Below are 23,219 nucleotides of genomic sequence, written 5' to 3'. Positions count from 1 at the left end.
TTAACAAACTACGAGAGTTTGGATTGCCTCACGGCCTCTTCTTTCGATACCTACAACTTAGGCGGGTATATCTGACTCAGTTTAGCACTGCAGCACTGGATATATGGAAAAATTATTTACTAGTCTCAATAGCAGCAGCAAAATACACAACTGTTTTAATTTCAAACGTCTATCAGAAACTCTTACAGTCTCGCATATTAGACCATCACCTGACAGCTATATTAAAATAGGAAGCAGATGTGGTTCTGATTATGGAAAAACAGTGGAAAGAGGTGTTGGAACTCACTCCTAGACTGTCCCCATGTGAATTTCAGAGTCACTCCCAGATATACCTTGTTCATAGAGTATATAGGATACTGAGCTTTCTTTTTAGAATTGGGGTACGTCCAAATATACATTTTTCAAGATGTGGAACTGGAGATGCACATTTGTTAGACATGTTCTGGAGTGCAGGAGATTAGGATCCTATTAGAAAAACACAATATCTTTAATAAAAGGGGTATTTGGTGATTTCTCTGGAGTGTTATTTTAGTATTAGTTTGTTTGAATGAAAAAAAATCGAAACCTTGGAAGAAGTTGAGAAGTTTATTGTATTTTTTGTATAGCAATAACATATAATGATACTATGCAACATTGAAAATATCTTTGTTCTACTGATGTCTCTTTGTAAACTTTGTGTAATTTTCGTAATAAATGATCTAATTAAAAAAAAGTGTGTCTTACAGTCCAAGAAATACGGTAAGTTCTGAAGTAATTTCTCTTTCTCATTTAATTATATGACTGTCTGTTGTATGTTTTTGTACAATTTGTCAATAACGTATATTGTTTCTTCTCTGAGTTATTTTTGATGATCAACAAAATAAGGTTTTCCAGTAATTCATTTTTCACACTCTAGATATGATAATGGCTTCTCCTCTGTGTGGGATTTTGACTTCGCATTCCTCATGTTTGGTCCTGTTAAACTCTTCTATAAACTTCCCATACTGGAGCAGTTCCAGCGGTGTCAGGTACTTGTGTTTCCGGGACTCATATAAGATTGTTATGTCATGCGAGACCTGTGTCCAATTAGCGCTGGCTTCACTGTTTTCACCTTCAGACAAATGGAACAATAAGAGAAAGTCAAAAAGAAGTCGCAGCCCTGGCTTCCTGTTGATGTTCAATACGTCTGAGGGTAGGAACAGTAAAGTTTGAGCTGATTGGGCACAGGGCTCGTGTGATGGAACAACCTCAAATGAGCCCCAGGAACACGAGTGCTGATGTCACTGGAATTGCACCGGCATGGAAGGTGAATAAGATTTTTTTCATTTTAATGAGGCCAAACATGATGACCACCCCTTTAAGAAAATACAATTTCCATTTAAAACATTTCCACATTAAGAACATGAAAAAGGCTTCTCCCCTGAGTGGGTTCTCTGGTGGTGATCAAGATGCGCTTTCCGGGTAAAACATCTCCCACATTCTAAACATGAAAAAGGCTTCTCCCCTGTGTGGGTTCTCTCGTGAATAACAAGATTCCCTCTGTGTTTAAAACATTTCCCACATTCTGAACAGGAATAAGGCTTCTCCCCCGTGTGATTTCTCTGGTGCTTAACCAAATCTGATTTATGGTAAAAACATTTCTCACATTCTGAACAAGAAAAAGGCTTCACCCCTGTGTGAATTCTCTGGTGTATAACAAGATTCCCTTTGTGTTTAAAACATTTCCCACATTCTGAACAAGAAAAAGGCTTATCCTCTGTGTGAGTTATCTGATGTCTAACAAGATCTGATTTCTGGTTAAAACATTTCCCACATTCTGAACAAGAAAAAGGCTTCTCCCCTGTGTGAGTTCTTTGGTGTATAACAAGATTCCCTTTAAAGTTAAAACATTTCCCACATTCTGAACAAGAAAAAGGCTTCTTCTCTGTGTGAGTTCTCTGGTGTATAACAAGATCAGATTTCTGGTTAAAACATTTCCCACATTCTGAACAAGAAAAAGGCTTCTCCTCTGTGTGAGTTCTCCGGTGTATAACAAGATCTGATTTCTGGTTAAAACATTTCCCACACTTGGAACAAGAAAATCTATTCTCTGCTGTGTGGATTTTTTGATGTTTAAGAAAAGACTTTTCGAAGGGAAAACTATTTCCATATTCTGAATATAAAAATGTCTTTGCTTTAGAAGCAGTTTGCTTTTTAATGCTTATTTTGCTAATTTGATTTTCCTTAGTAGTCAGTAATGAATCAAAAGTTAGGACGTGTTTGAAAGGATCAGATGACAGATCTTTGCTGTGAAGGGATGATGGTATATCTGGAGTAATGGCATTCACTTCAATTGTACCCTGTGGGATCTCAAGATCATCTGATTTAAAAATTGAAGATGTCAGTTGTCCCTCTGATCTCCTAGCACAGTAATCTGCTAAAAATAAAACCAATTATTAGTTATCAATAAAATATTCTCAAATTTTATATTTGAGTATTTCTAGTTAAACTGTCTGTAAAATTGGCAAGTTACGTAAAAATATTGGAACATTCACCAAGACAATGACAGTTGACAATAGAATAGAAAACTTTATAGCATGAACCAGTTGAGCATAGCGTTTAACTGCTTGTTCATTCTGCCTCCTAAATATGGAAAAAAAAGCCACCAATGTTATGTCGGCGAAAATAATACCAATAAAAAGTTCTACTCATCTTACAAAAAGTCCCCACTCAGGTCCATCATCTGTCAGTGGAAAAATAGAGTTTTCCACATTATAGGTGGCTCAAAGTCTCTTTAACCCATTTACCCCCAAGGGTGGTTTGCACATTAATGACCAGGCCAATATTTACAATTCTGACCACTGTCCCTTTATGAGGTAATAACTCTAGAATTAGAGTTATTACCTTGGTCTAGATCGACCAAACCGCTGCATGACCAGCTCTATCCTCACCTACTGTATTCTCACCCATCCCTTTTAGATTGTGAGCCTTCGCGGGCAGGGTCCTCACTCCTCCTGTACCAGTTATGACTTGTATTGTTTAAGATTATTGTACTTGTTTTTATTATGTATACCCCTCCTCACATGTAAAGCGCCATGGAATAAATGGCGCTATAACAATAAATAATAATAATAATGCTTCAACGGATCCTGATGATTTTTGTGTGACATATTGTACGTCATGATAGTGGTAAAATTTCTTTGTTATGACTTGCGTTTGTGAAAAAATGGAAATTTGGCGAAAATGTTGAAAATTTCGCATTTACCAACTTTGACTTTTCATGCCCTTAAATCACAGAGATATGTAACACAAAATACTTAAGTAACATTTCCCACATGTCTACTTTACATCAGCACAATTTTGGAACCTATTTTTTGTTAGGAAGTTATAAGGGTTAAAAGTTGACCAGTGACTTCTCATTTTTACAACACCATTTTTTCACATAAAAATTACTTCAGATCAAAAAGTTTTTATTTTGACAAGGGTATCAGGAAAAAATGGACCCCAAAATTTGTTGTGTAATTTCTCCTGATCATACAGTTACCCTATATGAGGGAGAAAACCACTGTTTGAGTGAACGGCAGACCTCGGAAGGAGCGCCATTTGACTTTTTGAATGCAAAATTTGCTGTAACACTTGGTGGACGCCATGTCGTGTTTGGAGAGCCTCTGATATGCCTAAACAATGAAAATCCCCCACAAGTTACATCATTTTGGAAGCTAGACCCCTCAGGAAACTGATCTAGATGTGTGGTGAGCACATTAAACCCTCAGGTGCTTCACAGAAGTTTATAATGTTGAGCCGTAAAAATAAAAATCAAATTTTCCCCACAAATGTTTTTAGCACAAAATATTGTATTTTTCGTAAGGGTAACAGGAGAAATTGCACCACACAATTTGCTGTGCAATTTCTCCTGAGTATACGGATACCCCATATGAGGGAGAAAACCACTGTTTGGGCGCACAGCAGGGGTTGTAAGGGAAGGAGCGTCATTTTACTTTTTTAATGTAAAATTTCCTGGAATCATTAGTGGACATCATGTCTCATTTGGAGAGCCCCTGATATACCTAAATAGTGGAAACCCCCCACAAGAGACCCCATTTTGTAAGCTAGACCCTCAAGGAATGTGTTAAGATGCATGGTGAGCACCTTGAATCTCCAGGTGCTTCACAGAAGTTTATAACGTTATGCCATGAAAATAATAAAATCACATTTTCATAAGGGTAACAAGACGATACAATTTGTTGTGCAATTTCTCCTGAGTACGTTGATAGCCCCTATGTGGGAGAATACTTCTTTTGAGTAACAGTGCAAAGCTCAGAAGGGAAGAGGTGCCATATTGGAGATAAAATTTTGCTGGAATGGTTTGAGGGTGCCATGTCACATTGGCAGAGCCCCTGAGGTGCCAGAACAATGTAAATCCCCTATACACTGTGTTCCAAATTATTATGCAAATTGGATTTAAGTGTCAAAGATTTAATTGTTTTGTTTTTTAAATAAACTTGTGGATGGTATTGTGTCTCAGGGCTCAATGGATCACTGAAATCAATCTTAAACACATGTGATAATTAGTTTTCCAGGTGATTTTAATTAAAGGAAAACTACCTAAAAATTATGTTCCACATTATTAAGCAGGGCACAGGTTTCAAGCAATATGGGAAATAAAAAGGATCTCTCTGCTACTGAAAAGCATTAAATCGTGGAATGCTTTGGACAAGGTATGAAAACATTAGATATTTCACGAAAACTTAAGAGTGATCATTATACTGTGAAGAGATTTGTGACTGAAACAGATCACAGACAGAGTTCATGCAGATAAAGGCATAATGAGGAAGGTTTGTGCCAGAAAAATTCATTGGATTAAGAGAGCAGCTGCCAAAATGCCATTACAAAGCAGAAAACAGTTATTTGAAGCTGCTGGTGCCACTGGAGTCCCTCGAACCTCAAGGTGTAGGATTATTCAGAGGCTTGCTGTGGTGCATAAACCTACTATTCGGCCACCCCTAAACAGTGTTCACAAGCAGAAATGGTTGCAGTGGGCCCAGACATACATGAAGACTAATTTTCAAACAGTCTTGTTTACTGATGAGTGTCGAGCAACCCTGGATGGTCCAGATGGATGGAGTAGTGGATGGTTGGTGGATGGCCACCATGTCCCAACAAGGCTGCGACGTCAGCAAGGAGGTGGAGGAGTCATGTTTTGGGCCGGAATCATGGGGAAACAGCTGGTAGGGCCCTTTAAGGTTCCTGAAGGTGTGAAAATGACCTCTGCAAAGTATATAGAGTTTGTGACTGACAACTTTCTTCCATGGTATAAAAAGCAGAAATGTGCCTTCAGGAGCAAAATCATCTCATGCTGCAAAGAATACCTCTGAGTCATTGGCTGCTATGGGCAAAAAAGGAGAAACTCATGGTGTGGCCACCATCTTCCCCTGACCTCAACCCTATAGAGAACCTTTGGAGTATCATCAAGCAAAAGATCTATGAGGGTGGGAGGCAGTTCACATCAAAACAGCAGCTCTGGGAGGCTATTCTGACTTCATGCAAATAAATACAAGCAGAAACTCTCCAAAAACTCACAAGTTCAATGAATGCAAGAATTGTGAAGGTGATATCAAAGAAGGGGTCCTATGTTAACATGTAACTTGGCCTGTTAGGATGTTTTGGAGTTAAATAGCTTTTTTGTTCAGTGGATGTGACCTCCTAATGCTGCAAGTTCCACAAATGAGCATTTTCAGTTCTTTAAAACATAGCAAATGTTTAGAAATTCTACTGTGCCTAATAATTTGGAACAGTGCATTTTGAGTTTTTATTCATTTTGGAGATTATACTGTTATCACTGAGAGGTTTCTTCAATAAAATTCGATGTATAATCTAACGGGTCCACTAATATAATACCACCAATCAATATAAATGTGCCAATAGCAAGGTAGGACTGTAGTTAAATAAAAAATAACTTTTAATTCACTCAATTAAAAGAGCCTAACAGACTCATAAAAACCACATGACAAACAACGTACATATACTAACTAATGCTCCCAGTGAGCTCTGCAAAAAGCTCCAGCACAGCACGGTGACAAATTGTGACACCTATTCCGATAGAAACTAACACTATACGAGAAGTTTCTTTTCTCACACAATCTGTATATAATGAGCCTTGTAACAGATCAGATCAAAAGGAGTCATTAATGATTGCTACTTATATATAGGAACAATCTCACCCGAGATATAGGTTGCTTCACAGCGTGTTGTGGTACGGATGTCCATGCGTATAAGGTGGCGCTCTACGTGCCCGTTCAAAACCTCACTCTTATGGATTTCATCCCACCGATTCTTTCTTCCTCCCTCATTCTGAATTCTCCCGACGCGTTTCTCGTGGCTCAATCATCAGGGGAGAAGCCACTTCAAAAAAATTTAGATGTGTGTCATCCGTCAGGCACACATAGGAGGGTCTCTAAAGACGTATTTAGTGCTTATCTGCATGAAACAACGCTACGTACTCCTCCTGGGGGTGGAGTCTCTCCTCCCCTCCGGACCGGAAGTGACGTTTGCGTGTCATTGTGTGCTTCACGCGGACATGATCCTCCTTGGGGCGCTCTTAACCAGGGATCATGTGATCGCTTGAAAACCGGAACCCGGGCGCTGGTGTGAGTGCGTCACGTGTGTAGTGTAAGTGGCGCGCTATATAAATGAAGGAGCCGCGCGCGGGTAAACGGACCCTCCTATGTGTGCCTGACGGATGACACACATCTAAAAAATTTTTTGAAGTGGCTTCTCCCCTGATGATTGAGCCACGAGAAACGCGATCATCAGGGGAGAAGCCACTTCAAAAAATTTTTTAGATGTGTGTCATCCGTCAGGCACACATAGGAGGGTCCGTTTACCCGCGCGCGGCTCCTTCATTTATATAGCGCGCCACTTACACTACACACGTGACGCACTCACACCAGCGCCCGGGTTCCGGTTTTCAAGCGATCACATGATCCCTGGTTAAGAGCGCCCCAAGGAGGATCATGTCCGCGTGAAGCACACAATGACACGCAAACGTCACTTCCGGTCCGGAGGGGAGGAGAGACTCCACCCCCAGGAGGAGTACGTAGCGTTGTTTCATGCAGATAAGCACTAAATACGTCTTTAGAGACCCTCCTATGTGTGCCTGACGGATGACACACATCTAAATTTTTTTGAAGTGGCTTCTCCCCTGATGATTGAGCCACGAGAAACGCGTCGGGAGAATTCAGAATGAGGGAGGAAGAAAGAATCGGTGGGATGAAATCCATAAGAGTGAGGTTTTGAACGGGCACGTAGAGCGCCACCTTATACGCATGGACATCCGTACCACAACACGCTGTGAAGCAACCTATATCTCGGGTGAGATTGTTCCTATATATAAGTAGCAATCATTAATGACTCCTTTTGATCTGATCTGTTACAAGGCTCATTATATACAGATTGTGTGAGAAAAGAAACTTCTCGTATAGTGTTAGTTTCTATCGGAATAGGTGTCACTATTTGTCACCGTGCTGTGCTGGAGCTTTTTGCAGAGCTCACTGGGAGCATTAGTTAGTATATGTACGTTGTTTGTCATGTGGTTTTTATGAGTCTGTAAGGCTACTTTCACACTAGCGTTAACTGCATTACGTTTCAAAACGTCTTTTTTCAGAAAAAACGCATCCAGCAAAACTTTTTGCTGGATGCGTTTTTTTCCCATAGACTTGTATTGGCGACGTATGGCGACGGATTGGCATACGTCGTGTACGTTTTACGACGGATGCGTCGAAATTTGGCGACACGTCGTCTCAAAAAAACGTAGATTGTAACGTTTTTTGTCTCCGCCTAAAAAACGTGTCGCGACGCATCCTGCGGCATACGTCGTTGGCTGCAATGGAAGCCTATGAGCGACGGATGCGTCGGGACACGTCGTACGACGCAATGCAGCGCTGCAATACGTTTTTTTTACACTGAGCATGCTCAGAAGAAGTATTTTGTTGCCAATTGGCCAGACACCCCCAAATCTATATAAACCTGGCCTGGGCCTTGAACCCCACATATGCCAGCAAGACACAGAGAAGCAAAGAAGCCTGCCAGCAAGAGCCAGCCTGCCACAAGACCCCAGCCAAGCACAAGACCCCAGCCAGCCTGTCACAAGACTGCAGCCAGCCTGCCACAAGACTCCAGCCATCCTGCCACAAGACTCCAGCCATCCTGCCACAAGACTCCAGACATCCTGCTACAAGACTCCAGCCACCATAGCCAGTGTGAGTATTGCAATTTTAGTGTGCATCTGTGTGCCTGTGCATTTCTGTGTGTATGAGGTACTACTGACTACAGCAAGAGCTTAAAACCTGAAGAGAACCTGAGGCCTGCCATCGTCCTGCACCAGCCAGTGCCATGCTAGAGTCCAGATCCACCATGATGCCAGCCACTGTGAAGACCTGCTGCTTCAGCCAAAGGATTGTCAGCCTTTTGTATGTGTGTGTGTGTATGCGTCTTCTGATTGGTTTCACCTTTCTGCCTTTGTTGTACATATGTGTATTTGCATAAAGCTATGTGCGTGCATGTGTATGTGTGCATTTTTGGACGGCTGTGTGCTTTTGTACCATGTGCCTGCACCATATTATGCCTTTGCCAATTTTATGCCTGTTCATGTGGGAGGGTATGTGTCCATGTGCAGGATTGCATCAGGATGTGGTCAGGATTTTCCATCAGTATTTGTACGCCAAAACCAGGAGTGGGTGATAAAAGCAAAAGTGTGCCTGTTTTCGTATTATACTTTACCTAATTTTTACACTCCTGGTTTTGGCTTACAAATACTGATGGGAAATCCTGCCCAAATTCTGATGCGATCCTGAATGTGGACACATACCATGCATGTTTTTTGGGTACGTCTTGTTGATGGCATGTGCATTTGTCCATGCTGTATAATTGGTTATTTGCCTTTTTCTGATGTATTGACTGTATAGTGGTCTGTGCAGCATGTGGTTTAATTTTTTTTTTTTTTTTTTTAAATCTGATGTGTTTTTTAAAAAAGTCTAGCGGTGTGCAGCTTGTGGTTTGAATGTGTGAGTGTGGGGTTTTTCTATTTAATAAAAGTGTTGAATTTTTTTTTATTACAGTTATAACCATTTGCAGTTGAAGTACTTGTATTTAAAATAAAGAGCATGTCAGCTCCTTGTGATTTTTAAAAAAAAAAGTGCAAAAAAAAAATTATAATAAAATGTTTATTAAAAAAATGTCCGTAGTATTATTTCATAAAGGTAAATTTAAAACTGGTGTATGTACCAATGGTTACACATGCAATACAGGGTTGGTTGAGGGCTCATTTTTTTTAATAAAGGTTAACCTGTAAAGTATTTTTTTTTTTTTTTTGGGGGGGGAGAGGTTATTTATTTTAAATAAAATGTGTCAAATATATTTTTTCATGGTGTTAACATTAAAAAATTTTGTTTTTTGGGACATGGAAATGAATGGTATAACGTGCAACTTTTTGGGGGGGTTTTGGTGTTCACCTGTATGAACATTTCTGACATCATTTTAGTAGGGTGTTTATCATTGAACATTACCTAGTTCAGGGGGTGGTCTAACTATAGATCCATTATACATATAACAGATAAACCAGGACACAGCCGCTGCCCACCAGGACACAGCCACTGCCCACCAGGACACAGCCGCTGCCCACCAGGACACAGCCGCTGCCCACCAGGACACAGCCACTGCCCACCAGGACACAGCCGCTGCCCACCAGGACCACAGCTAAAGAGCTAGAAGTAAGTTTTGAAGACCCCAATCTGCTACTTCAATGTGTCGAGCAGATTGCAAGTGTGTCTTTAACTTACAGAACCACCAGGACACAGCCGCTGCCCACCAGGACACAGCCACTGCCCACCAGGACCACAGCTAAAGAGCTAGAAGTAAGTTTTGAAGACCCCAATCTGCTACTTCAATGTGTCGAGCAGATTGCAAGTGTGTCTTTAACTTACAGAACCACCAGGACACAGCCGCTGCCCACCAGGACACAGCCGCTGCCCACCAGGACACAGCCACTGCCCACCAGGACACAGCCGCTGCCCACCAGGACCACAGCTAAAGAGCTAGAAGTAAGTTTTGAAGACCCCAATCTGCTACTTCAATGTGTCGAGCAGATTGCAAGTGTGTCTTTAACTTACAGAACCACCAGGACACAGCCGCTGCCCACCAGGACACAGCCACTGCCCACCAGGACACAGCCACTGCCCACCAGGACACAGCCGCTGCCCACCAGGACCACAAAACGATGTCCTCTTCTGACAGCCCTCCTCCACAGCAACAGCGTGTATCGGTAAGTTAACACAAAATTTTTTTTTTTTTTTAAATTTCTTTAAATTAAATTTTTATGGATAACTACATGCATACATTATGTTTCAACAGGAAGCTGAATCAGATGAGGAGCTGTCAGAAGGGGGCGAGACGGGTGGAGAGATGCAAGTGGAGGAGGAACCAAGTGTAAGTAGTGGTGAAACAGTTGCTTCGCACATCACACTGCACCATACACAAAACAGATTACTAAACACCTGCCTACCTTAACTGAGAATTTGTTTCCTTCATTTCAGGCTGCTGCTGCTGCTCCTGCTGCTGCCGCTGAAGGCTCTCCCAGACAGTCCCAGAGTCGGCGGACTCGTCGCCACGGTCGGCCATCAGTGAGTTTTTTTTTTTTGGGGGGAGGGGGATTCTATTGGTACTTTAGTATTTCAGTGTACTAATTTGTTTGTTTTCCTTTTTTTTTTTTTTGACACAGGCTTCACAGCGTGCTCCCGCAGAAGAGGAGGATGATGATGATGATGACATTGATGTAGACTGTCTCATCGAGGAGGTTCGTGAGCGGGAGCCGCTGTGGAACATGGCTGACCGCAGGCATGCAGATACCGGTGTCACCCGTCGGCTCTGGGACGAAGTGTGTCGCACCCTGTTTCCAAGGCGGGAGAGCCTTCATCCTCAGCAGCAGAGCAAACTAGGTAAGTATTCACTTTCCAGTGATGTTTTGAGCTGACTGTAATGTATTGCATTTACCAATTTTTTGTTTTTTCTTTTGATTCTTGTCTTCACAGTTGGAAAGGTTAGGAAGCGGTGGCGGTCACTGAGGGATCGCTTTAAGAGGGAATTCAATGATGAGATGAAGGCCCCGAGTGGCTCTGCAGGAAGGAAGAGGAGCAGATATAAATATGGCCAGGCCCTCTCCTTCCTGAGGCGAACAATGCTGAGCAGAGTGTAAGTATTCTACAGCCCAATTATAACCATGTTAACCTGTCTACTTAGTTTGCTTTCAGTCAGGGCTTTTTCATTCCAATGTATTAATTTCTTTTGTTTTTTCTTTCACAGCACCTTCTCCAGCCACCGGGCGCCTGCATCTTCCTCTGCGCCCTCTGAAGCGATCCCTCCTGAGTCCGCCACTGAGGGCCACGTCGGTAGGCCCCACACCTCTGTCCCCTCCTCTGACCCCTCTGTCCTCTCCTCTGACCCCTCTGTCCCCTCCACTTCATCCGCCCCAAGCAGTGGAGCATTATTGCAGGCTTCATTGCTCGCATCTGATGCTGAACAGTTAGCGTTCCCTTTACCCCACCCCTCTGATCCTGCCACCTCGACACCACCATTAGGTTCGTGGCGGCAGCGCCAGAGGGGTCAGGAAAGGAGCTATGCTCCTGAGTTCTTACACCTGAATGCATCCTTCCAAGGCTCTTTCAAAATTTTGGGAGAGCAAGTGACTGCTGGTTTCAACATGGTGCAATCACGCATCAGTGAAACAAGCCAGGAAACCAGCAGTCGCTTGGATAGGCTGCATTCAGCTGTAAGTCCCGATCCGGCCAACCTTTTTTTCCAATCCATGCTCATGAGCATGGAGAAGCTTTCTTTTGAGCAACAGATGCGGGTAATGAATACCTGCCATAATGCTGCACTGCAGGCCATTAATGAATCGACCCACACACCTCACCACACCTCCACTCCAATTCCACACCATACCCCCCATTACCAAACCCAGCCCCAATACCCACACCAGCAGCATTACCAAACCCAGCTCCAATCCCCACACCAGCACCATTACCAAACCCCACGCCACTCCCACTACCCTACCCAGTCACAATACCCGACCCAGTCCCCACAACAATCCCGGCCCCTAGACCAAATTACTTCCCCAATGTTTTCCTTACTGAACTTTTCTCTTCCACCTACCCCAACACCACCCCCCTCTGGTCAGCCTCTTGGTTTAACCCCCACTTCCACTGCACCCCAAACAAGTAGGGTTTCCCCACCTATCGACGTGGTCCAACCTTCCGGCACATCCTCCTCTCATATCTCCACCCAACACTTTGAAAATTTGTAAAGTGTGTAAATAAGATTCTAAAAAATGTTCTAATTTTTCTATAAAAATGTTGGAAAATATATATATATTTTTTTGGCAAAACAAAAAAAAAAAAAAAAAAAAAGAGTTAAAATAAATTTCTGATTACAATTCTACTCTTTGTGTGTGTGTGGATTTATTAAGGTAATATAATAAAAAAAGGTTTAATAAAAACAAACACCAGACATGTAAAGGGTATAACATAATGGTTTTACTAGCAAGAAAACCACGCTTTTGGGCCTTTTTTTTGGGGGGGGGGGCAGAAACACTTTTTTTACATAACCAAAACACATGGGAAACAGGTTACACATGGGAAACAGGTTACACAATCATGTCTTGCCACGGGATCCGCCCGACAGGTGAGACAAAATAATCGGCAAACTGGTCCCTCATCCTTGTAACTGAACTTGTAGAGCGAACCGAGCTGCTGCGGTAGTCCCACAAGGTGGTCTCCAACTCTTCATCATCCAAAGAAACGGGCTCCTTTGACAGGACAAAGTTGTGGAGCACCACACAGGCTTTAACTACCTCGTCTATAGTTGTTGTTTTCAGCTTGATAGCCGTCAGCAGAACTCGCCACTTCGCCGTCAATATGCCAAAGGAACACTCCACTACTCTTCGTGCTCTAGTAAGCCGGTAATTAAAGACCCGCTTGGTATGGTTTAAGTTCCGGCTACTGTACGGTTTCAGTAGGTGCAGCGACAGTTGAAAGGCTTCATCACCTACAAAGACATATTCCAGGGCTGGGTCATTTGTTCCTGGCAGTGGTCTGGCTGGCGGGAAATCGTAGCTCTCTCCATAAAGGCAACGACCCATCGGAGAGTTTTTAAACACTTGCGAATCATTGGACCGTCCATACGCTCCAATGTCCACGGCAAGGAACCTGCAGTTGGCGTCTGCAATAGCCATAAGGACGATGGAGAAATACTTCTTATAATTATAATACTCCGATCCTGTTCCTGCCGGTTTCGCAATCCTTATGTGTTTCCCGTCAACTGCACCCACACAATTAGGGAAATTGCAAATTTGCTGAAACTCTTCAGCACTTCGCAACCAGATTTCCGTGGATGGTTGGGGGATATACTCTGGTTGCAAAGTGGTCCAAACAGCCCGACATGTGTCCTTCACTATTCCAGAGATAGTTGAAATGCCCAGCCTGAACTGATAATGGAGCGAAGTCATAGATTCACCCGTAGCTAGGAAACTTTATAAAAAAAAAAAAAAAAAAAATGTTAAAAATTGTTTGTCTGTGCAATTTTTTATAATATGGCACTGTTAATTTTTTTTAAAATGACAGGAGACCCAATAAAACCAGCATGAATCCGGTGTAAAAAAACAGTGGAATGTCCGCCAAGAAAACCCAAATTACATGCTGCAGAAAATAGTGCGCAATATGTCAGCGCAGTATTGTCTGCAGCATGTAATATAACATTCAAAATGACCAATGACAGGAAAAAAGCAGTTGCATGTCATCAAACCCAAAAAACCCAAAAAAAAAAAAAATGCAGAAAATGCAACGCAATATTTCAGCGCAGTATTTTCTGCAGTCTGTTATCTAACATTCAATATGAGCAATGACATTTAAATAAAGCAGTTGAATGTCCGCCAAGAAAACACAAACTACATGCTGCAGAAAATAGTGCGCAATATGTCAGCGCAGTATTGTCTGCAGCATGTAATATAACATTCAAAATGACCAATGACAGGAAAAAAGCAGTTGCATGTCATCAAACCCAAAAAAACCAAAAAAAAAAAAAACTGCAGAAAATGCAACGCAATATTTCAGCACAGTATTTTCTGCAGTCTGTTAACATTCAATATCAGCAATGACATTTAAATAAAGCAGTTGAATGTCCGCCAAGAAAACCAAAACTACATGCTGCAGAAAATAGTGCGCAATATGCCAGCGCAGTATTTTCTGCAGCATGTAATATAACATTCAATATCAGCAATGAAATAAAAAAAAGAGGCTTACCGCAGGGTCACCATCAGCCGCTCCGCCGGTGTGATGGCAAGCCTCATCCTTGTATCCTGTCTTCGGATGACATCCTCCAGTTTTGCAAGCAAAAAATCAAAATGTTCAATCCTCATCCGCACGTAGTTGTGGAATTTGTGTGGATTGTGCCGCAACTCCAGGTACAGAGTGGACTGGACACCCCGGGTCATCCGTAGTTGATTAATCGGATGAATCCACATTCGTCTTCGTCTCCGTTGCTGCAGAAGCATCCTACGCCTTTCCGCTGCCGCCTCCTTCTCCCGCACTATGATATCCAGGCGATTTGTCTCAAAGATAACGTCGGTAACCAAACTAGCAATCCTCCCAAGAACACCTTCCATCGCTGCCACAAAACTAAAACCCACAAAGATGGGCTGTAAATACAGTACTATATAGTTTTTCAAATTTTCCAGTAGCCAATCAAATTTTGGGAGCCTCCCCTTTTAAAAACGGATCCGTCGGAAAAACGGATACAACGGATGGTAAAACGGATACAACGTATGCAACGCATCCAGTATTTTCGACGGAAACGTTTAGCGGATTTGCGACGGATCCGTCGAAATGCTGGATGCGTGGCATACGTTTGTCACCGTTTTTCACTTTTTTGACGCATCCGTTTTTTCGGCCAAAAAACGGATTTGCGACGTAATGCAGTTAACGCTAGTGTGAAACTAGCCTTAGGCTCTTTTAATTGAGTGAATTAAAAGTTATTTTTTATTTAACTACAGTCCTACCTTGCTATTGGCACATAATCTAACGGGTGATGACTTTTATTAGACTGACTGTCATTTGCACTGACCATTTAGGAAAATCTGAGAAAAATGTCATTTGCATAATAATTTGGAACACGGTGTATGTGAACTCATTTTACAAACTACACTCCCCAATGAATTCATCTAGGGGTGCAGTAATCGTATTGACACTACATGTGCCTCACAGAGTTTTATACCACTGAGCAGTGAAGAAAGAATAAATTACATTTTTACTACTAAAATGTTGTTTTTGCCCCAAGTTTTTAATTTTTCTAGTGGCTAATAGGACATTTTTTTTACAACAAACTGAGGTTAATTTTTTCCTGAGTGCACCAATATGCTTAATGTAATCGGGAATATATTTTTCAGGCACAGTGCAAAGCTCAGAAGGCAAGAGCGCCAGATTTTACTGTTATGGTTTGCAGCTGCCATGAGCGCATGAGGTGTCAGCAAAACCCCATATTTTACATTTTCACACAAGAAGTGGGTAAAAATGGCACCAAAATTTGTCCGACAATTTCTACTGAACATGGCAATACCCCATACGTGGCTGTACAATACTGCTTAGCCGTACAGACTCGGGAGGAACAGAGCCATTTGTCTCCTGGAGTGCAGATTTTTCTAGTACATTTTGCGGCAGGCCCGAATTCCTAATCTGCCTTGCCGGGCATTTGCCCAGTGGGCCGCAGTGTGCCACCTTTTCGGGACCGCCAGCCCGTTTTCCGGCTGCCGGCCCTTTTAATTTTTCAGGCAGCATCACCGGGGGGACGGAATGTGCAGCGTGCATATCGCAAGAAGCCCTCCCCCACAGGCTGCCTCAGAGCATGAGCATATCATTAACTAAAAAAAAAAAAAAAAAAAAAAAAGATTGAACAACAAACACGACGGATTTCATCAACCATGGAATCATAGTAAATCAGTATAACGGCGCCGACCTGACACTCTCTGTAGGTTACTGTGCACAATCCTGCTGACAGGTTCCCTTTAAGTATATAGCGAGGACTTGCATATATAGTATTTAGTAAAGTGCTGTGTATATTTATAGTGTGGATACGTGTATATAATATGGTGCTGTGTATATTAGATGGTGTGGACTCTATATTATATACAGGCACATCTCTACACTATATACTATACACACCGCTCCATACCGTGCTTTATAACACAGTATATAGTGTGGAGCTCTGTATATGATGTGGACGCCCCACTACATATTATATTCACAGGCGCAGCGCCCACTAAATAACTACAGGTCCTTCTCAAAAAATTAGCATATAGTGTTAAATTTCATTATTTACCATAATGTAATGATTACAATTAAACTTTCATATATTATAGATTCATTATCCACCAACTAAAATTTGTCAGGTCTTTTATTGTTTTAATACTGATGATTTTGGCCTACAACTCCTGATAACCCAAAAAACCTGTCTCAATAAATTAGCATATCAAGAAAAGGTTCTCTAAACGACCTATTACCCTAATCTTCTGAATCAACTAATTAACTCTAAACACATGCAAAAGATACCTGAGGCTTTTAAAAACTCCCTGCCTGGTTCATTACTCAAAACCCCCATCATGGGTAAGACTAGCGACCTGACAGATGTCAAGAAGGCCATCATTGACACCCTCAAGCAAGAGGGTAAGACCCAGAAAGAAATTTCTCAACAAATAGGCTGTTCCCAGAGTGCTGTATCAAGGCACCTCAATGGTAAGTCTGTTGGAAGGAAACAATGTGGCAGAAAACACTGTACAACGAGAAGAGGTGACCGGACCCTGAGGAAGATTGTGGAGAAGGACCGATTCCAGACCTTGGGGAACCTGAGGAAGCAGTGGACTGAGTCTGGTGTGGAAACATCCAGAGCCACCGTGCACAGGCGTGTGCAGGAAATGGGCTACAGGTGCCGCATTCCCCAGGTAAAGCCACTTTTGAACCATACACAGCGGCAGAAGCGCCTGACCTGGGCTACAGAGAAGCAGCACTGGACTGTTGCTAAGTGGTCCCAAGTACTTTTTTCTGATGAAAGCAAATTTTGCATGTCATTCAGAAATCAAGGTGCCAGAGTCTGGAGGAAGACTGGGGAGAAGGAAATGCCAAAATGCCTGAAGTCCAGTGTCAAGTACCCACAGTCAGTGGCGTGGGGTGCCATGTCAGCTGTTGGTGTTGGTCCACTGTGTTTCATCAAGGGCAGGGTCAATGCAGCTAGCTATCAGGAGATTTTGGAGCACTTCATGCTTCCTGGCACCTGCTCACAGTGCCAAAACCACTGGTAAATGGTTTACTGACCATGGTATTACTGTGCTCAATTGGCCTGCCAACTCTCCTGACCTGAACCCCATAGAGAATCTGTGGGATATTGTGAAGAGAAAGTTGAGAGACGCAAGACCCAACACTCTGGATGAGCTTAAGGCTGCTATTGAAGCATCCTGGGCCTCCATAACATCTCAGCAGTGTCACAGGCTGATTGCCTCCATGCCACGCCGCATTGAAGCAGTCATTTCTGCCAAAGGATTCCCGACCAAGTATTGAGTGCATAACTGAACATTATTATTTGATGGTTTTTTTGTTTGTTATTAAAAAACACTTTTATTTGATTGGACGGGTGAAATATGCTAATTTATTGAGACAGGTTTTTTGGGTTATCAGGAGTTGTATGCCAAAATCATCAGTATTAAAACAATAAAAGACCTGACAAATTTCAGTTGGTGGATAATGAATCTATAATATATGAAAGTTTAATTGTAATCATTACATTATGGTAAATAATGAAATTTAACACTATATGCTAATTTTTTGAGAAGGACCTGTATATCACAGTTCCACAAGATATACTACAATATAGTCCACGTATTGGTACAGTACACACATGTAGTAAATAGTGTGGAGCCAACACACAGACGCACACTCTGCACAGTACCACTTCTCCTGTCCTGTACACTGGGTGTAATTCTCAGTATTTGTATTAAGGCCACGTTAACACATTCAGTATTTTACATTTATTTGTAGCCAAAACCAGGAGTGGAACAGTGAGAAGAAAAGTATTATAGAGAGACATGTCACCACTTCTGTATTTATCACCCACTTCTGGTTGTGGTTTACAAATCCTGAGGTAAAATACTGGCCGTGTGAGCAGGGCCTTATTACTTCTCCTGTCTTGTTGTCAGAGAGGCTTCATTGCACTTCTGGATTGTCATTATTGGTTTGTTTTTTATATTCCTATGGCCAAACAAAACTAAATCTTGGGAAAACCTGTTTAAATAGGTTACCCCAAGTAATCTCCTCTCCTCGGGATATGGGCTTACTTGCCAATTGCTGGGATCCCCATAATCTTGAGAACCGGAACTCTGAAGAGCATCATGTAACTAGAGCTGTGGATGATTCTGCGCACTGCGGCACCATTCACATGTGGCTCCTCAAATAACTCATTTAAAAGCACCACTCCACCATTTTTTTTTATTGTACGGCAGGAGTGGTACTTTGATTGGAACTCCGCTGCTCCGTCTCACACTCACCTTCCGCTGCCTTCATTGGTCTCCAGCATTGCTCCGGTTCGTCTCCTGTGAAAAGTGACCTGCTGGCAGCTCTAGTCTTTCATGGAGTGGCGCAGAGGTCACTTTTCAGAGCAAGTCTATGAGAACCTTGTCCTGGCCTCCTCCTGGCGCTCATAACCTTGAATTGAGAGCTTGTGATGTAACTTCTGACTTACAGCTGTCAGCTTACAAAATGGTGCCGTGGGACCGGAGTTGTGCTGAAAAGCGGGGAAGACACTGGAGGGTGAGAATATCACTGGGGTTAGGGGGCTAATACTTGAAGTGCCACTCCAGCGCTGAAAGAAAACGAAACTATGGAGTAAGTAAATAAAAATTCACTGATGGGGGATGGTACGATCTATAATATGTGGGCTGGTGGGATTTGTGTGGCAGGGCTGCTTTTTTTGTCCCTTGTTTGAGGACTCCATATACAGAGCCCCTAATTGCTAGAAGAGCAAAATCTCCCCTCAAGTGACCCCATTTGGGAACTATACCCCTTTGGGAATATATCTACAGGTGTAGTGACGATTTTGACTCCATAGGTATTTTCCAGAAACAAGCAGCAATGAATGTTGCAGAGTGAAAATTGCAAACTGCCGTTGTAGTGACCAGTACGCTGTAGTGACCAGTATGTTGCAGTCATCAGTACATTATGCCCAGCCTGTGATTCTGGAGGCATGCACCCGTAAGTTAGGCGTGCTCTCATCGCTTCAGAAATGCCAAACGTGGACGCAATATGTGGTTTAGGTACACTGTGGGGCTCAGAAGGGAGAGGGGCATTTGGATTTGGGAGCGGAAAATTTGCTGAATTTCTTTTGGCGGGTAAGGAGACATTTTACTTTTTCAGAGTCTTTGTGCTACCAGCAAGGTGGAAGCCCCCTGTATTTCCGTTAACAGATGACAGACCTGAGTGGGGACTTGTTTTTTTGTGGATTGAGTTGAAGCTTTAATTGGGAACATTAACATAATGTTTAGGATCACACTTACCCGGTCTCTTTGTGGACCACTTACTTTGGGGTTTCCATCTAAATCTCTGAGTGACGTGATTCAGATGAAACCCCTGAGGGCTCCATTCACTCTAATGAGGCAGCAGAATTACTCTGGACTCCGTCTGGCCTCTGTTCAGCTGTGTTCTTCTTTTGAAAAGTGCACAAAACTGTGGCCAACGTCCGTTTTATGCAATCCTAAAAAGATGGACACTGCCAGATCACAGGCCAGACGGCGTCCACAGTGCCTCCATCTGCCTCATTATAGGGAATCTTTCCCTGGGGTTTCGTCTGATTCATGTATTTCAGATATTTACACAGAAACCCCAGTGTAAGCGCTCAACGCAGAGCGCAGGATACATGTGCGCCGAGCCTTACTGCATTCTTTGGGAGGTAGAATGAAAAAAAATCAACTTAGGGGGAAGAATTGGCTTAATTTATTTTTACGCCGTTCTTGGTGCAGTATAAGTGACTAGGTGACTTTATTCTTCGGGTCGGTGCGATTTTAGATTTATATTGGGTTTTTAGGTTTGGCTGTTGTCACACAATAAAAGACTCTTTATTGCAAAAAATTGTTTTTGTATCACCACATTTTGAGAGCTATAATTTTTCCATATTTTGGCCCACAGATTCATGTGAGGTCTTGTTTTTTGAGAGGCGAGTTGACATTTTTATTAGTACCATTTTCGGGCCCACATTTATTTATTGCTTTCCATTCCAATTTTTGGGAGGCAGAATGAACAAAAACCAGCAATTCAATGCCGTGTGTGGTAAAATTGATAAGGCAGTTTTATTCTTCAGGTCAGGATGATTACAGCAATACCTCATATCTCTTTTTTATGTTTGGTTGCTTTTATACAATAAAAACTGTTTTATAGAAAAAATATTTATTTTTGCATCGCTTTATTCTGAGAGCTATAACTTTTTATTTTTCCGCTGATGGAACAGAATCGTGGCTTGTTTTTTGCGGACAAAATGAAGTTTTCAGCAGCACCATGTTTATTTACGGTATATCCGTCTTTTTTATATCGTTTTATTCCACTTTTTGTTCGGCGGTATGATTTTAAAGCATTATTTTTGCCTTGTTTTTATTAATTTTAATTAAACTAGTGGGACAGTTTTATAGATCGGATTGTTGCGGACGCGTCAATACCAAATATGTGTACTTTTATTGTTTTTTGTTTTTTTTTTTCATTGAAATATTTATTTAGAGATAAAATATCTTTTGATTTTTGGATTATTTTTTGTTTTAATATTTTTACAATTATTTAAAAAATAAATAAGTTTAATTTTACTTTGTCCCACTATGGGCCTATCATTTTTTGCAGGCTGATTGCTTCTATAGCATGGGGATGCAGCAGCATCCCCATGATGTAGAAACTATCAGCTCTGCACTGACAGACAAACTTGCTCATCTTGCACTTGGCATGATCAGCACGTTTCCTAGGTCTGATGACCCCGATGTCGTCATGATGACATCGGGTCAACATGGCAACGATCGTGACTCTGCGTCAATCCGTGGGGTCTCAGATCCAAAGGCAGAGGGGCTGTCAGCACTCTGCCGGCTCCCGGAATGCTGCAATCATGTTCGATCACAGCATTTCGGAGGTTAAAGTGTCAGGAGCAGTCAGACAGCTGTCATAATCAGCTGACACCTGGTGGTGATCGCACCCGCACCCCCGTGTGCAAGGGCGATCGCGATGACGTAATAATCCGTCACTGGCTTCCATAAACCAATCCAGCAAAATCCGCTCTCCCAAAAATGAAATCTCCCTTTCGCTTCTGAGCCTTATAGTGTGCCCAATCCACATTGCTTTATGTGGGGATTTTGACTGCTCTGGTTTTCCGCCATTTTGTCATATTAGTGCATCTGCAAATGATGTGTCCCATCTCCTCTGGGATCTGCTCCTTCTGTTACCAGGCGCCACCTTATTCATTCTGCAGGTGGCTCTGGTAATGGAAGAGACATTGGAACCAGAAGCTCTGGTGCAGCGCAGACTCTGTCCAGCCACTAAAATTAAGGTGCCTGCGACTAGTGGTATCATCCAGTCTACCAGTTTGGGTGTGTGTGCTGTCCAACTGAAGTAATATGCTCCTTGCTTTAGCCAATTGGAAAGCATCATACCCTACTAAAGCTCAAACCATATTGTCGGAAGCTGCCAGATACAGTCTTGTTCTTCTCTGGTTCAGTCCTCTGTGCTCAGCTCCTGGCTTGTAATATTTGTTTCCTTTTGTGACCCCGTCCCATTTACTGACTTACTGAATAACACTACCAAAAATGCCAAAAGGAAGATTCATTTAAAGAGTTATTTGAACTAGCTCTAACACATAAAACAAATATATGTCATAAAAACACCTTAAGATGTAATATATGTGACAGAGTAAAGTGACAAAAAAAAATATTGTTATTAAAGATCAATACTGAAGCAATGGCTTCAGTATTGGGGACCTGGCTGCACGTCTACTACCGGTAATAAATGCCCCTCTTACTTTTTGATGCTCTATAATCTTGCACCTTATTTTATTCACCATACACTTTGTGCTTATACCTTCGGTCATATACTTGTTTATGCACATCAGCACTTTATTTCTATATGTTTACACATTAACTTGCCTTTGTATTGATTTTTATTTTATTAACACCTCACTGTGTATATGTTTACACATTTCCATTGCTTCAGTATTGACCTTTAGTAACAATATTTGTTTGTCACTTTACTCGGTCACATATGCTACTTCTTAAGGTGCTTTTTATGACATATATTCATTTTATGTGTTTGAGCTAGTTCAGATAACTCTTAAAGGAATCTTCCTTTGGGCATTTTTTTCAGTGTTATTCCTAATGTACCTTTATTAGGTTCTGCGTACTACTTTCATTTTATGCGCCATTGCCCGATTCAGCTGTTTTACAATGTAATTTATCTCTAATAAAATTTTGTATTAATACGATTATTTTTTTCTCATTGGTCTTTGTTGCACCTCTTTTTTATATGATCTCTGTCATTTTACTTTGTAGTTTACAGATCTGGGCAGGTAACGTTCAGCGTCTCCTAATCCCAGGGATAGGTGGATCTTCCAGGTTGTAAGTTCTATAGAAAAGGGCTTTCAATACCCAAAGTCATTTGAACAGTTTTGGGTGGAGGAGAATGTTGTGGTTTACAGGCAAAATGGTGATCACACGAGTGTAATACGGCCGGACTGCACCACCGATAAAGCAGCCACAGCCGGTGACTGAGAAGAATCTGTGACTTCTCTGCATTTAGTGGTCACTACTCACCTGGGTAGTCATATGTAGGAATCTCCTCTTTACACCACTCATCACCCCTCACATACGTCTCAGTAGTATTAATATGGGTCAGATCTTCACCCTGAAACAAATATTGTAAAAGTCACCGACGGATGGAGAAGTCACATCTATTGATCAGTAGTGATGAGCGAGTGTACTCGTTGCTCGGGTTTTCCCGAGCACGCTCGGATGATCTCCGAGTATTTGTAACTGCTCGGAGATTTAGTTTTTGTTGACGCAGCTGCATGATTTACGGCTGCTAGCCAGGCTGAGTACATGTGGGGGTTGCCTGGTTGCTAGGGAATCCCCACATGTATTCAAGCTGTCTATCAGCTGT

At 42.1% G+C, this 23,219-nt stretch overlaps 3 protein-coding genes across 3 annotated transcripts in view; 2 read left to right on the top strand and 1 right to left on the bottom strand.

The window, feature by feature from the left end:
* The window catches only part of LOC143766335 (uncharacterized), a 569,027-nt gene that overhangs the window by 492,492 nt on the left and 53,316 nt on the right, over positions 1–23,219 (top strand).
* The window catches only part of LOC143766378 (uncharacterized), a 400,099-nt gene that overhangs the window by 375,323 nt on the left and 1,557 nt on the right, over positions 1–23,219 (bottom strand). The window lies entirely within an intron of this gene.
* LOC143766363 (uncharacterized) lies at positions 9,506–12,389 on the top strand. 2 transcript variants are annotated; one of them, XM_077254004.1, is made up of 7 exons: positions 9,506–10,055; positions 10,127–10,276; positions 10,366–10,440; positions 10,548–10,634; positions 10,733–10,949; positions 11,043–11,202; positions 11,314–12,389. In XM_077254004.1, the coding sequence occupies exons 2-7, from the start codon at positions 10,232–10,234 to the stop codon at positions 12,311–12,313; spliced, it is 1,584 nt and encodes a 527-aa protein (XP_077110119.1). In that variant the 5' UTR covers positions 9,506–10,055; positions 10,127–10,231; the 3' UTR covers positions 12,314–12,389. The 2 variants fall into 2 exon arrangements, with proteins under 2 accessions (XP_077110119.1, XP_077110118.1); XM_077254003.1 differs by having other exon boundaries at positions 9,506–10,276.

Source organism: Ranitomeya variabilis, chromosome 4 (assembly GCF_051348905.1).
Source record: "Ranitomeya variabilis isolate aRanVar5 chromosome 4, aRanVar5.hap1, whole genome shotgun sequence".
Classification (NCBI taxonomy): domain Eukaryota; kingdom Metazoa; phylum Chordata; class Amphibia; order Anura; family Dendrobatidae; genus Ranitomeya; species Ranitomeya variabilis.
The sequence above is the reverse complement of the archived record's forward strand: the minus strand, read 5'-3'. Positions and strand labels throughout refer to the sequence as shown.